This window comes from Camelus ferus, chromosome 7 (genome assembly GCF_009834535.1).
Source record: "Camelus ferus isolate YT-003-E chromosome 7, BCGSAC_Cfer_1.0, whole genome shotgun sequence".
Lineage (NCBI taxonomy): Eukaryota > Metazoa > Chordata > Mammalia > Artiodactyla > Camelidae > Camelus > Camelus ferus.
Window position 1 is genome coordinate 66,310,823 of NC_045702.1, and position 16,497 is coordinate 66,327,319.

Below are 16,497 nucleotides of genomic sequence, written 5' to 3' on the forward strand. Positions count from 1 at the left end.
AGCTGAAACAAGACTATGAATTTACAATTGTGAACTTAAGAGTTAATAACTGCTGAAATTAGAGGATGAGGACATGAGAAAGTTTCATTATGTAATTCCCTCTGCATCTTGAAATCTTTCATAATACTAACTTTAAAAATATAAACATACAAAATAATAATTCTCTCTCTGTACACTATTATTTGTACATACTATTTGTATGCATGTAATATATACCATACAGAAAAAAACATATGTATGTATGTTCTTTTCTAAAAAATTCTCTATGTAAATATAAATTCTCTGCAACAGATCTAGAAGGACTGACTACACCAAATTAGCAACAGTGATTAATTTGGGGTCAGGGAATGAGACTGCTAATATTTGTAATGTTTAACTTTTCTCTAAGCAGAATATATTCATGTACCTCTAGTAAAATTAAAAGTTAATGTAAATTAAAAATAAAACAAAAATAGATTAAAAATTAGCATATATAAAATTTTAATTTTGTTAGCTACTGTCACCTTTTAAAAAGGCAGTTCTCAACATTTATTTTTTAACTCAAGCAAAAGCGTAAGACCTATTGAGACTTAAGTAGTTTGAAAACCTGAGAATCTCTGGTGGGGTAATCAAACTTCCTTCAAGTATTCCATCGAACACAAAAACTCGGCCTCGACACAGCACTGCAATGTGACTTGGGCAGCACCCTTCACTCTCTGGAAAAAGAAACAGAAAACACAACACGCAGGTTTCTCAAAGTTAAACAAGAGTAAAGCTGCATATTTACACCCAGTAAAATAATCATTCCTCCAATATTTTATTTATCATATATTCATCAAATACATCACGTGGATAAAAACTTTAAAAGGTGACAAAATTTCAGTTATTATGTTATAAATACATGTTCTTGAAATCTGTCCATGTGACATCTAGAAATTCATGAAAGTTTCAAACACCTGTATACCTTGAGAGTCATATAAATCCTAAACTACTGCAGAGCTTTTTAGTTTTATTTACAGATAGGGTGGGAAGGGGAAAAGGCAGCAGAAAAGTCCTGGAGAAGAAGTATTTGAATCAGGTTTCTTTGGGGGATGATTTAATATTGATTAATTATCAGACTATGTAAATGCAACAGTATCTAGCTATGATTTCTCAGTAAAACAGTTTTCAGTAGAATAAGGGCACTGTATGCCTGAGTGGCAAGGAGAAAGAATTTGCCCCACCTATAGTGCTACATGAGGCTCTGATAACACCCTGTGAGTCACTGACAATTGATTCTATGGTTCCTTCACACATCTTAATTCCCCAAGAACTACTTGCTTGCTGTAAATCTCAGACTATTCTGATTAGTCCCATTTTTCAACTAGTCCCTTTGACAAGGGTCTTCCTATATGATCTCTGCTCCTTCCCCCTCAAAAAGGGGAAGAAGAAAAAGAACAGAAGAAAAAGAGGAAGAAAGTTAGGAAGGACACATACTGCCACTGGAAGTAAATTTACTGGTTGATGTTATGTACAAGGAACTGTGCTAAATACTTTACACACATTATCTCATGAAATCTATTCGTCAGCTATGAGGAAGAACCATTTCCTGGTAGCACTATTACTTTTTCTCTTATACCCTATTTCCTCAGGTCCTTGGAGGCGAGGTATGCATTTTCTTCATCTCTCGTGTTTGCTTCCAAACTATTTATTCTTCTTTCCCCTTCACAAACCTCCATATTGTCGTACATTTACCACCACTATCCTTCACTGCTGTCATCTACTATCTAAAATTTAGGGCTGGGAAAGCAACAAGAAAATACACCTGAGGCCAAGTTAATCAATCAGTGTTTGGGAAGAGAATGACAGAAGGTTCTACACCAGGAGGAACACAAGAGGGGATATCTGAGCAGAGGCCTAAGTGAAGGAACAGAGCAACGTGGAAGTACCTACAGGAAGAGGGTTCCAGGCAGAGGAAACAGCAAGTACTAAGGCACTAGGACAAAAATGAGCTGGTCTACTTACAGCAACACAAGGGCAGTGCAGCTGCAGAGAGAGAAATGGGGAGAAGGGTAGACACAATTGGGACCAGATCACACTGGGGCCTCCGGAAAGTCTTTCAATTTTAAGTATCATAGGAAAGAAGCCAGTGGAGGGTTTTAGACCAGAGAGTAATACTGTCATCTAATTAATACTATAAAGGGCACTCCAGCTGCCATAGGGAGAAGGGATTCTAAAAGGGAAGAAAAAATACAGCAAGTATCAGTGAGGAGGTAACTGAAGTGATCAAGGTGAGAAGGACCTAAGTGAGTGAGAGGTGACTGTGGCCTTGACTGGGGTGTCTCACTGGAAGGAAACAACAGGTTGATTTTTTTCTTTTTAAGATGGGAGACATTGCAAATTGGTACAAACCAGTAAAGACAGGAAATTGTTCATGCAGTACAGAGAGAAAGGATAATACAGAAGCCAAGCCCTTGATTAAGCAAGAAGAGGTTTAACCCAGGGCACCATACAGAAGAGCTGTCCTTATGAGTCAGAATAGCTCATCATGATACATGCCCAGGAGTGGGATTGATGGATTATATTCTAACTCTTTTTATTTTAAGGAATCTCCATACTGTTTTCCACAGTGGCTGCATCAAATTACATTCTTTGACAATGCCAAGGTCCAGGGCATGATCATGAGAATGGGGCTGCTTGAGAAGGAGTGGAGGTACAGATCCCTAGAGGAAGAAAGTGAAGGAGAGGAGAAGCCACGGGTCATCAACAAATGGAGGCTGAAGTCTTTAAGAACATGACCAAGACAGTAACGGAAAGACAGGGAGAGGTGCTAAAGCAATCAATGAATGAAGGAGAATGATCAAGGGGGAAGTCACTGTAACAATGACAAGCAATGGTGATATAACCTGACAGCATTTTTTTCCCAGGAGCTCAAATTGTAAGGAAATATAAAATGGAAAGGGCATTGGAAAATAAAGAAGACACCAACATCTCCTACTTGCCCTCTAGTACCAATGGGTAAAAGAAAAAAAAAATCACCATGTGAGATGGTTATAGGAAAAGTAGTACAAAAAAACCAAAAAACAGATTTTACTAACAGTGCCTTTCCCAAGGGAATGGGAGCTTTCAGAGGAAGGTTGAGGATATGATGGATTTTGCTGACCATAAGCTCCATCAAGTACAGGAGAAGGGTTGGGGAAGGAGTGGAGGGTGCATCACAGTAGTGGGGAAGTGGGGTCAAATTACGCTATGCACAAGTCCGTGAGTGCAGGTGATAAGAGACGACATTTGAGGTCTGAACTTCATGGGCAAAATGAGGTAAACAGGATAAAAGGCAAAACTGAATCAGTCCTAATGGTCTCTTAGGGTTAAGTAGCCTGCTGCCCTCCCCCTCACCACACTTAATTTCTTTAATTCTCTCCTTATCCAGGATAGATGCCATGGAGAACATCATGATTTCTCCCTTGCAAAACCCCTTCAATCCTTCACTCCCTCTTTCTCTGCACCTGCCCCTGTTGCTGGGCTGGGGTGGAGGAGGGTGAAACACACCAGGGAGTCTAACTGTAAATTCATAAACACACATGTCAGCACTGTTCACTAGCCTATGTTTCCATAGCACATTTGCTTTTCCCACTTTCCAAAAAGACCATTTCAAACCTCCTTTCTCCTCAAATCCTCCACCCCACTCCCACCTCAGTTCTTATTTCATCAAGGAAAACACAAGCAGTACATAAGACCGCCTCATCTTCCTACAAGTCAGCCAATTCATCTGCATCTAGATATGCTTTTTACACTCCTCTCATGCCTGCTCCTGTCAAAGACTGACCCCTCCACCATTTCTGCTCTTGACCCTCTCTGCTCTTATCTTCTCAATGGCTTTGTTCTTTATCCTTTCCCTTGCAAGGTTATTTTTCTTTCTCTCCATGCCATTCTTGATAGATCACCCATCTCTCTTAAAAAAATTCACACACACACACACACACACACAAATCTCCCACTACACAACAAAACTTTGTTTGCAAGATTTATTTCCAAATGTTGCCACATTCCTTTGGCTGCCTTTCATCTCCTCCAGTTGAGCTCCCTTTTCCAACTTCCACTAACACTGCTATTGTCAGGGGCACCCTCTGACCACATCACATTGACAAATCTAATGGTCACTCTTCATTTTTATATCATTTGATCTCTTGGGAGCATTAGATACAACACTTCTTTCTCCTGGCTTCTGGAAGACCACCATCTTTGTTTTCTTCCTACCTTGGTCCCTTTTGCTGGCTCCTCCTCCTCTGACCACTGAATACTGTATTCAGTTGTGATAAGGATCAGTATCGGTTCCAAACATCTTCAGCTAAATGTGTTCCAAAAGTAATCTTTGCTATTTTTATGGGGGTAGAAATGATTAGTATGCCTGCTAAGGATGACTCCTAAATTTGTATCTGCAGTCCTGAATTCTCCCCAGAACCCCAAACTTTGTACCCAACTGCCTATTTACATTTCCATTTAGATGTCTAAAAGGCATCTTAAATTCAACATTGTCTAAGGGAACTCTTTATCTTCCTCCCTAAATACCTCTCCCCAATTTTTCCCACCTCAGAACCAACACACCTATCTACTCTGTTACTTACTCAAGCCAAATAACTTGAAGTCATCTAATTCCTCTTTTCTTCTTACATTTCACCACCAATCTATGAGCAATTCTGCTAACCCCAAATCCAAGATATATCCAGAATCTACTAACTAGTCATCACCTCAATGCTATCACCAGTAGCACAAGCCTATTGTGGCTCACTGGGACTACTAAAACAACTTTCTAACTCATCTCCCTGCTTCTACATGTCTCTCTCCTAAAAATCTATTCTTCAAACAGCAGGTAGAATGATCCTTTAAAAAATAAATCTGTTCACATCACTCTCTTTCTCAAAACCCACTAATAGCATTTATTCGCATTTTAAAGAAAAGCCAAAAAACTTAGTTGGCTTACAAAGTACATTATGATCTAGACTCTAGTCACCTTTTCAATCTGCCCCTCTCCTTCCTGCCAACTCTGCTCCATTCACACTGCCCTGCAAACATGCCAAGTTTATTCATGCCCAGAAGATTCCCCCTCAACACACACACACACACCACCACTACCACAGCCAATAACTAAAACAGAAATGAAAAGCAGGCTGTGCTAGATCATCTTACCACTCAGATCCTCAGAGAAGTCTTCCCTGACTACCTAATCTGAAATGGCCACCCAGTTACTCATGTGATTTCAATTCCCTATATAGTATTTGTCGCAAACTGCTATTTTTTCATGTTAACTGATTACCTCAGCTTTATCCTTATTTGTACCTTTCCACATAGCCATAAGTTCAAGAATATACTAACCATGACAGATTAAACCACCCTGTCAAGAAGTACATTATTAAATTAATGAACCTCATTTTATGCACTGTAACTTAAAGGAGTTACCTTATCTACAGACATACCTACTAAGTGTTAAAGATTGAATTCAAAACCAAGTCTATTGATATTAGTTCTTAACTGATATGCATACTGTCTCTCTTTGCTACTGCTATTCTCCTAGCAATTTTTTCCTGTTTATCTTTTCAATTCATATTTAAACATTAAAATTTATGCCATAAATAAACAGGTTCCTTTATTCTTTCTTTTAATTCTTCCTCTTTCAACATCAAGGTAAATGTGTCTGGACTGAAGAACATTAAGTATCTCAAGCATCTCAAGAGGTTTACAAAGAGAAGCTGAGTTCTACATGAAAGCAAACTCATACCCCTCACACTACAAGCAAAAATGGTTATTGAAATTTTACTTTAAAATAAAATTTTATCTACGAATAATGTCCATTCATAATTACATTCTGCAGTAATATAAACTGTGGTATTACATTTATAACAAGAAAAATTCCTGAAGTAACTGGAAACCAGTTGTTGGTACAACAGAATTTTCCATTTCAAGATACGCTAGGACACCACGCAGAAAGCACCCTTAACAGATGGTAAAAACGAAAACTTCGATGAGTCAATCTGAACACATGTACCCCCAAGAAGACTGATAGCAGGCTCTCACCTGTGTGAGGCAGCGGGACTCAGGGAGGAAAGCACTCACAAGGGCAGATGCAATCTGGTGAGTGCACACACAAAGATAAACCAGATGAGAAGGAATGAGGGTAGAAAGAGAAGGATCCAGAGACCATATGCTCCAGACTTCCTACTACTCTGATTCGTAACTCTGCTCTTTAACTACAATTCAAACTCTCAAATCATGCAACGTGAGCATCAGGTTTGTACAGAACCATGTAAGACACGGTTTAAGAAAATCCATTCCCATAAATTACTTCCAACTAATCAGAATGACTGAAAGATAAGGTTCATAGAAAGCCTTTGATTAGTCAAAATCCATAAGAAATATTCTTCAAAACAGTATGTTCCACAGTCTCATAGAAGAAACTGCAGCAAAACAACCCAAATCCCAATGCTTTTACCAGAAAAAGTACACATGTTTTCTACTTACCAGTCCTAAAATAACTCATAATTGAATCTCTAGTAATTCCTGGAACCTTGCAAGTGGAAAACAGCATTCGAAATTGATTCATATCTAGAGGAGTATTTCCAACTTTATGAACAGCCACTTTTTCTCTGTTAAGACAAATTTAAAAAATGTATTGACCAAGAAATCATGATAAATCTTATAAACCCAACAGTCATACCTACAGTACTCATCCCCAGATGAGTGAATTAAAGCATCTCAACATTTTGCCACCTGAGACCTTGGGTAAATCTGTAACCAAATTCACCCAACTATCCTTACTTTCTTAATAGCTGCCAGTAGATCAAGTTATGCCAAAGATTTATACTTCCTCTTTCCAACTGAGTGCCTTCCTTTGGAGGCCAGTAGTGTTCAGTGTGGGATGCAGGACCCGCAAAGTTGACATTCAGTTGAGATGGTATGCGAACGTCCAGGTAGGCAACATTCAGCCACCACTCCTCCAGCTAAAAGAAATTAAGAACGTCAGCCTAATGCTACTGATAATACCTGACTATGTAACTGTTGGGGCAGGGAGCTGTGTTTATTCTTTTTTCTTTAATTACTCTTCAACACTTAAATACATGTTTTGTTTTAAATTATCATAGATACTGAAAAATGCTATTGTGATCATTTCTTCCTTTTGAAATTATAGGATCTTAAGTACTATTCAGTTTAACTACATTATCAAAAACATGAAACAAGATGGTACTAAAGACACCTTCAAACAGATCATATTTAAATCACAAATACCCAACAAAGCACTCTAGGTGTGTTTTTTCAGGATACCTGGAGTACAAAAGATACTTAACAAATCTTCACTTAATTTAACAATTAAGGCACTTATAATTTTCCTTTTCCAAGCAAAAACTGAAATACTAAATCAGAAATATTAAAATTTCACCCGGCTTAAGACTAATTTAGATTTTTTTCCACAGACACTGCTTTCTATGAGTCTCTCTTTCACAACATGCAACTGGCTTTGATCTATAAGAAAGTGTATTTCATCGAATTACTTGGATTTCCTTTTGAAGAATGTGATGTTATAAACTATAATTAGTAATTCAGAAAAAGATAAAAGTGAAAAGGATATAGTCAGAACAACAACTTCTTTACCTTTACCCTAATATAATTAGTAAGCACTCAAGGCTCAAGATTGAGAATAAAAGAATCTTGAAGTATACAACTTTATTATTCCATCAGAGGTATCAAAGGCCAATGAAAATATCAGCTTGCTTTTTATTTCTAAAACTAAATGATAGTTACAATCATTATCACTGGACTAAGGTAATATTTTAAATTATGAAAACTCATCAGTTATCTGGACAAAATGCTTTTCTCAAGCCTAGTCTACAGATCACCTGCAACAGAACCACAAGGAGTAGTTGTTCAAATAAGGATTTCTGGGCCCCTCAGACCTACTCAATCAGAATAACAGGTCTCAGGAACTCTGCATTTTAACAAGTTCCCTGTATAGTAAGAGAGGAGCCCATACACAACCCTCAGAACTCCCGAGAGTTAAGTAATTCATTCAATCTTTTGGGGGACGATAATGACAATAATTACAAGGATTTTACAGCAATAATTTTAAAATGAGAGCTAGGTACATTGTTACCTTCCATTCTTTAGGGATCAATATCCTAAGTATAAGTACAATAACATAAATACCCAATTTCTTTTTTCCTTCGCCCTTTCAAGTAATTTCTGCTGCAATGTTTTTCCAATACCATTTTGAAATTTTTGGACAATTGCTTCAGTTTTCTTATATTCTTCTTCATTTGCAAACGGCTTTACTACAAAGAAAAAATATGCATTAAAGTATTTAGACATCAAGTACCACAAATTCACTTCGATTATTATTACTTACACAAACCTGGAGACTCAGTTATATAAAACAATTATATATGCACTATTACAGCAGTCCAATAAATTATAAAGGAGATTATGACATGAAAATGGCTGAAAAACAATAATGCAAAATACTGTAAAAAATTAAAACAGTGTATACTATGTAATCTGATAACTATTTTCAAGAAAATTGTTTTAAAATCATTCTAGATGGTGATAGTTACAGTGACAGAGACAGGACTGTCATCTAGCTACTAGTCCAATAGGAAAATAAATCCTGTTTAGCCACGACCAAGAGAAATTAAAGCTTCTTTCCACTAATGTTCAAGCAAACCCTTTAACACTGTGAATGTAAATGCAATGTGTACATAAATTTAAGTGTAAAGACTTCCCAGAGAAGTTTAGGGTCCCTTGTGGCCAATAATGGTTTACACACACACACACACACACAAACACACACACACACACACACACACAGAATGCACAGTTTCTAGTCCAGGAAAACCAAGTGTTCAGAAAATTGAGCTATAAGTTAGAAATCAAGGTATGTTAATATCTTCCATTTGTTTTATTTTGCCTCTTCAAAGTCTTAAAGTTAAATAGCTGTATTCAGAGAGCACAAGTCAAGCGAATAATAAATGAATTTTTCAAAAAAGAAACTAGAATTCCCAGATGACAGTAGATGAGGAAAAAAGGAGAGAAAAAAAAAAAAACTGAGTTTCCAGTTAAACAAAGTGAACTAAGTACATAAATTTATCTTCACTCCTAGAAATTCACAAAAATAAGAGTTCAGTAATCAAAAAGGCATAGATTCATAAGGACAAAGAAAATAAAAGAAGACAGGCAGCAGACAAGATAAGCCAACAATATTACAAATTAGAAAATACTTGGGAAAACAGTGACTGCACAGCACGGAGAAAGTTGTCATCTACAGCCTAGACAGTGGAAGGTAGTGGGAGATAGTATAGGTTAGGTACAAACAAAAAAGCAAGCCAATTCCTTCAGTAGAATCTCAGAAAGGTTCAAGAATTCAAGACACATGGACTTCTAAAGGCAGGGGACAAAGGGAGGCTGAAAAACAGGAGGACTGCTTCAAAGTCTTTAAAAGCAGCCAACAAGTACCCCATCCATACTCATCCCTGTAGACCACCTCCTCCTTTCTAGAAAGCCAGGCAACTTCCTCCCAATGGCAGTAGAAATCTGAAGGTTTACCCTCAGGAGAAGTTGAACCAAACAAGCAGAATACATGAATTTTAGCTCAAATTTTAAAAAGAGGGATTACAATGAAAGTGTACACCAGAAAAATGAGCCCTCCTGCCCACTCCCCCTACTCAGCTCCCTGAATACTAGCAGTCAGGTTCTAAACAAAAGAGAATTCTTCTTTGGGGAAATCATCAGTCCAAAAGAAAGAAGTATTGGTATTTGGGTATGTCCTAATGGAACTGCTGGATCTCTGCCCTCTCACCCTACAAGGCTCACTCTAAGATCTCCTAGTTGCCAAGCCCCACCCATGCACACAGAGCTCCAGTCAGCCTTTAAGTGTGATTCTTAAACATGAATGACTATGTCTTGCCAGATAGTTGAGGAAAGTCTCTTATGTGAGAGTCAGAGAACAGAACAAAAGATTGATACATCAAACAGTAAACAGACCAAAAAGGGACAGGCACTAACAGGCACTAACAATGAAAGGAAAACAATTTTTTAATTAAAAGTTTCACTCAGAAGGATGCAGATCCAAGTAGTAGGAGTTCCAGAAAGAGGAGGGGAGGGTATTGCTCAAGTGCTAGAGCACATACTTGGCACACATGAGGTCCTGGGTTTAATCCCCAGCACCTCCTCTAAGAATAAATAAATAGACCTAATTACTAACCCCCCGACCAAAAAAAAAAAAAAAAAAAAAAAAAGGAGTTTCAGAGAGAGAAAGAGCAAAGGGAGGAGAACACTATCAAAACAATGATATTTTAAAATAAAGAACATGACTTTTTAAACTAAAATAACCTACTGAGTGTTCAGAGGAATAAATGAAAAACCTACACACAAAGAGATATTACTGAGATATTCAGAAAAATAGAGATAAAGACAAGGTTTCCAAACACATTTACATCAAATACCAGAATGGCATCAGACTTCAAGAGGAACAAACAGTGCCTTCAAAACTTAAAAGAAAAATCATTTCCAACCCTAATTCTATACTCAGCCAAACAATCAAGTATGAGGATGGCATAAATAAATTAAGGAGTCTTAACATTCTTTTCCTCCCAGACACCCTTTCTCAAGTAGCTACTGAAGATGTATTAAACCAAAATAAGGGAACAGAAAGAAGCAGCCAGAACCCAGGAGCCAGGGAATCCAACAGGAGAGAGAGGTGACCAGAACTGGCAGGATGATGGCCTCAGGAAAGCCCAGGGTAATGGCGGTCCAGTCAGAGAACTGAATGCTGACTGGAGAGGAGAGAGAGCCCCAGCAGGGATGTCTCCAAGAAGAAATGAAACTGAGAGTATCTCTTAGGTGTTTATATGTATTCAGGGATTTTCAGTGTATTTGGGAATGAGTTAGTTATGGATACAAAGCCAACTAAACAAACGAAAAATGGAAAACAAACAAGCAAAAGGGAAATAAAAGTGCTATACACCAATTGGTTCTCTTGAGAATAACTGCATAACCATATACCCTCAATGGTCAGGGCAATTAATTTGCATAAATTCTGATTTAAATCAGGTGAATACTAATTTAATCCCAAATGGTGATTTTTGTACAGCTGCATTGAGAAAATGAGAGGGATAATGTGGATATGTTGGACTGCATAAATGTTGGGAAGGGAAGATGGAGTTTAGGGCTTGCAGGAGAGCTAAATCCACAGCTTTTTAGGAACTAATTTACAATATCTACAACTAAAATAATCCAAGAAATAGTAGTATAAGAATGTTAGTTTAAATCCGGAGGTAAACACAAGAAGCAGATAAAATATTTGAAAATGCTTCCCTAAGGGAGTGGGATTTGCAGTAGGTGGGGAACGAGGCAGAAGACTGTACTACTTTTTATTGTAAGCACAATAGTACCGCCTATTCAAACTATGGAAAAATTAACATGAGAGAGACAGAAGTGTTTTGGACATTTTAAGGACACTTTCAATTATCACAAGCCTAGAGGAAAAAGCAATTTGACACTCATCAACTTCTAACAATTTTATAGTTTGCTAAGTTGCTAACAACATTAATATACACTAAAAGATTATAAACATACCTGATTCAAGGTATTTTTTTAATGATTCTTCAAGTGAAGGAACAGGCAGTGATGGAAGAGAATCCTGGTACTGAAACGTCCGTTCTTCAGTTGATTTAGCCAATTGATTCTCCATGATGCAATCACAGTAGGAACACTAAAGAAAAAAACCCCATAACTTCAATCTCAAATATTCTTTTAGAGGCTAGTTCTAATTCATGACATCAACATTTAGGGACTACAGTATATCCAGGACTTGGGCCTAACCCCTAAGGAATTTATAACCTTGTCAGAGAGAAAACCAATTTAAAAAAAAGCGTAGAATCAAAGTGTCAGAGGTCAAGGAGTGATCAGTGGGACCAATATAATTACCATTTACTGAACACCTACTAATTGCCAAGTACTTCAAGTAAGTGTTACAGAAAATATGCTATCTCCCTAATCTTCATAACAGCTCTAAAAGGGAATTCACTGCCATTTCAGGTAAGTCAAAACTCAGATATTTAGTAACTTGCCTAAGGTCAAACTAACAACTCAAACCCAGATCTGTTTGACCACAGTCTTCCCCCATACAAAGGCTACCTGATAGTGGGTGAGGGGCCCTGCAGTAGGCAGAATTCATATATGTAGAAAAGGATAACGGGCTGAGAGGAAGAACTCTGAACAGCGAAATGTGAAGGGGTATGGAAGAGTCATCCAATTACAGAGTCATAAAATATTACAGAATACACAAATCATATGACAGGCTGTTGGAACCTAATTGGGTGACACCGACACAGAATGATTTCATGTATCCCGAAGCAACCTGGAACATTCTCCACAAATGTATTAATTTTCATTAGAGAAATCAAAGTAACACAAAATGTGAATGAAAAAAGAGATTCCTCACAGAAGCCTTTATAAAGTATATATTAAAATAGCAATTGAGAAATCAAGGAACATTAATATTAAATAGGAATTGCCTGTCTTTTCAAATACTCCTTGCTAAGACTAATATCAAAGCCAAATAAAACAGTCATAGAAAGTTACAGAATAAAACATTACCAAAAACAATGGTGCGGCAGAGACTGTTTTTCAGCCAATAAACATTCTCCACTTCCTTCTTAACAGAATCCTGAGTTTCAGCTGGGCATACAGCCACACAGCTGCATCTTTTCTACCCTCCCTTGGTGCTCAGAATGGCTTTGTCATGTCTATGTTGCCTCCAGATCATATCCTGGTAAACTACACGTGTTCACTCTCCCTGGCTTTCCCTCCTTCTCACTGCCTACCTAGCAGGCAAAGTGCCAACTGGAACAGCACTTGAGACCCATTTATGAAGGCGATACATTCAGGTTGTCAGAATCTTCCTACTAGCCCTAGACTTCTTCCTCTAGATGGGGGGAAAAACAAAATAACACAAAAACCTTTTATTTAAACTTTAGTTTGTGCTTTCTCTGTTAGGGAGAAGAGCTTAGCCTTCACCACTGATGTAAAGAGATAATTCAAAAATGAGGTACAACAAAGATCTCCTAATTCCTCAGCTTCTTCCTACCTCATGACTGTCTCAGCTTCACTTTGACATTCTGTAACGGGGCTTTACATCTAACAGAAATGTAAATTTGGGTCCAAATACCAACCCTGCCACTTTCTAGCCATGTGCTTCTGAGCAAGTAACTTTCACTGAACTTCCATATCTGTAAAGAGAATAATTACGTAATTAGAGTTGTTAGGATTTTTTTAATACCTGCAAAGCCACATTACAAAAATAATCTGGTTGAGACAACCACATCACACTAGGCGTAACTCCTATGAATGGCCTCCAAGACTCCACCCCTTCTAATCCCCAGAACCTGTCAACATGAGGTGACTATCACTTCCTTGATTGTGAGGGTGCTATTACACAACTAGCCTTCAACTTTTAACTAGGGAGATTATCCAGGTGGGCTTAATCTAATCACTTACGCCCTCAGAAGCAGAAAGCTTCCTCCAGGTGGTGGCAGAAGAGAAGTCAGGGAGATTACAAGTATGAAAAGGACTGGAGGTGCTGTCTGGCTTTGAAAATGCAGCTCGTCTTGCAGAAACAAGAGAGGACCTAGCTAACAGCCAGTAAGGAAATGGGGTCCTCAGCCCTACAACTGCATGGAAATGAATTCTGCCAACAAACTTAGTGAGCCTGGAGGTAGATTCTCCCCTAGGGCTGCCAGAAAGCCCAAACCAACAAACTTTTTAGCTCTGTGAGATCCTAAGCAGAGTATCCAGCTAAACCTACCCAGACTTCCCATCTATAGTGCTGCTAGTTAATAAATTTGTGGGGTTTTTTTAACTGTTAGGCTTGTGATAAATTGGTACAGCAGGAACAGGAAACTAATACACACACACAGAAAAGATAAGCTATTCTCTGTATACATCCCTCCCACTTAATAGACTCTAGGGCACTGAATTCAAGACTACAATTTCATACCCACTACGTTCTTAACTCACCAAAATCTACACATTAAAAATATGAATTATCAGATTCTTTCAAGGAGGATTAGTTGTTTTGAATTCTCAACCACAAAGGTTAAATAATAGAATTCCAAAAGAACCTATAAATGCATTAAGAAAATGATGACGCTGGATTTAATTACCGTGAGCTTCCTGGAAGCCGTAAGATATAACCTCAAAGTGGAAAAGAGAATCAGGAAAAACAGGTAAAATAAATAGATTATCACATACCAGAACACCAGGATGAATTGTTTAGGACTACCAGGAGCTTGTTGCAAAAATTCTGTTTTGAGATCACAGGGGGTTGAATTATGCTAGTGACTGTGGGGAGAAAAAAAACAAGCTCAATAATTGCAGGGGGTAAAATTAACAAACACTGGTAAAAGGGTAAACGACCGAGGAAGACAGACAACCTAGGGGTTGGGAGGCCCCAAGACTCAAACTTTGGGAATCACAGCAAACACAAGCAAAAAGTCCATCTGCCAAAGAGATGGATGAGAATTACCACAGGATTAATCGGTTTAACTACTAGGACAACTGCACCTCCTTCCAGCAGACAGGTCCACGGGAAACACTATACCTCCCGGTGCCCGGGTATCTGGCGCCAGCGCCCTGTCGGCAGCGCAAGTTCGAAGTTTGGCTCTAGAGACAGGAGCAGAGCGCGACGAGAGCTCGGAGACTCCTCCCGCTAAGACAAGGGCAGCTCAAAACACTCAAGAAGCCGCCAAGAAATCCAACCAAGCACGACGACGGACCAGCCTAGCGGCCCAACCTCAAGGGTAGCTTTCTGACCTGAGCAGGCAAGATGCCTGAATTGACACGACAGCCTCCGCCGCTTTACTTTATTTAACTCCGTTCTACAGACTTAACTTTTCTCCACCCTCTAAGGGTTAGGGGAGGGAGGAGCGCTGACTCCGCAGTCCGGCTGCTCCTCACTCCTCGCTCTTCACCTACTCCACCACCCGCAGCTGTGCCGACCCGCTTCCTTGCGGCCGCCCAGGAGCGGGATTGGACGGAAAACAGCGAGGGTCCCACCCCGCGGTCACTGAGGGACGAGGATTGGCTGGTCCCGCCCCGTACTTAAAGCTGGGGGCGGGCCGGGCCTGCGCTCTGGTGGACGCCGGTCCCCGTACCCGCGGACGTCCGCGACCCGGGGGAGGCGGGGGGGGGGGGGGTGGACATGGTTTCTAGGCTGCAGGCCCGGGAAAACCTCCACCGACAAGACGAAGAGTCCAAACCCTGTCAGGCATCAGTTAACTGCCTGCCACAGGTGGAGTACAGCGTCTTGCCCGGGACGCGGCGGGGGCTATGGGTCGGCGGCGCTCGGCTCACGCAGGTACCTCAGCCTCTGGAACAGATGGCCCACTTTCACCCAACTCGTGCAACACTCGACGCCGTGTTTCCTTTTCTCTACTAACCCCAACTCTGGCTCACAGGCCACTCTTCCCACTCCCTAGTGTGACGCTTTTTGTAGCCCCCAAGCAAGAATTTGTACCTTAAAAGGAATATTATTGTTCACCCCGTGTCCTAGCAAGAGAACAGTAACCACATAAATCCCTACTGGACCTTTCTTTTTCCTTCATGCACTTAAGCTAAAGTTTGTCCAGCATGGATGTGCTGCAGCCATCTGCGCCATCCGGGGCCACCCTGTCCTACAAGTTTTCCCACTGCCCAAGGTCCTTGAAGCCCCAGAGATGCTCACACTGCCCACTTGAGGTTGATCTGATGTACTTCTACTATCTTTTACTGTCGCACCAAGAAATGGAGTTTTTAACCAGAGGAAACTTTCTAGAGGAAGATCATGATGTAGTTAACTTAATTTCACAGACAAATCTATTTTACATGTACGTACTGAAATAAAATATACTGCTTCATTTTCCATTTTAAACACACACTTTCGTATTTATGGAAGAAAAGACCTATAGTTTACTGGTCCTGAACTGGTTGACAGATATAAATAATAGGATTTTAAATTAATATGTCATTACAGGTCCCAGCCCTTTATCTGTCTTTCCTAACTCCCTCAGTAGTAAAATCTGACCTGAGTTGTAACTGAAGCTACACTTGGTGTGAATATTCGTAAGTTCTTTACAGAAATATTAATGTGTCTAATTACAGTGCAGCACCAGCCCTTGCTGGATGTGTTGCTTAATATATGGCAGACACACCTTTCTGATAAAAGTTATAAATTCTGAAACATCAGATCAAAAAACTTCAGGTGGGGAACTGTAGACTTGTAGCAACAATTTCTGAAAGTGTGATAAAGAACTTTCCTCTCATAGTACGTAAGTGCTGTGTTCTGAATAATATATTGGCTTACATAAAAAAAAGAATGCTGGGGGAGGTAATCAGTTGTTTTTTTTTTTTTTAATGGCAGTACTGGGGATTGAATCCAGGACCTCATGCATGCTAGATACACACTCTACCACTGCGCTGTACCCTCTCCCACTATGAGATAGTATTCTTAAACAGAAT

General features: G+C 39.3%; 1 protein-coding gene across 11 annotated transcripts in view; it reads right to left on the reverse strand.

Annotated features, from left to right (window-relative positions):
* The window catches only part of CROT (carnitine O-octanoyltransferase), a 37,770-nt gene extending 22,770 nt beyond the window's left edge, over nt 1–15,000 (reverse strand). The window contains exons 1-8 of one of the 11 annotated variants that reach the window (XM_032484087.1): nt 14,815–15,000; nt 14,254–14,343; nt 13,176–13,232; nt 11,578–11,713; nt 8,155–8,279; nt 6,772–6,953; nt 6,475–6,599; nt 587–695 (exon numbers count right to left, since the gene is read on the reverse strand). In XM_032484087.1, the coding sequence (XP_032339978.1) occupies nt 587–695; nt 6,475–6,599; nt 6,772–6,953; nt 8,155–8,279; nt 11,578–11,692 (656 nt within the window). In that variant the 5' untranslated portion in view covers nt 11,693–11,713; nt 13,176–13,232; nt 14,254–14,343; nt 14,815–15,000. Of the gene's footprint in view, nt 1–586; nt 696–6,474; nt 6,600–6,771; nt 6,954–8,154; nt 8,280–11,577; nt 11,714–12,600; nt 12,857–13,090; nt 13,233–14,253; nt 14,344–14,527 lie in introns of those variants that run through there. The other 10 variants (XM_032484085.1, XM_032484084.1, XM_032484088.1 and 7 more) reach the window with 10 other exon arrangements.
* Between the last annotated feature and the right edge of the window lie 1,497 nt (nt 15,001–16,497).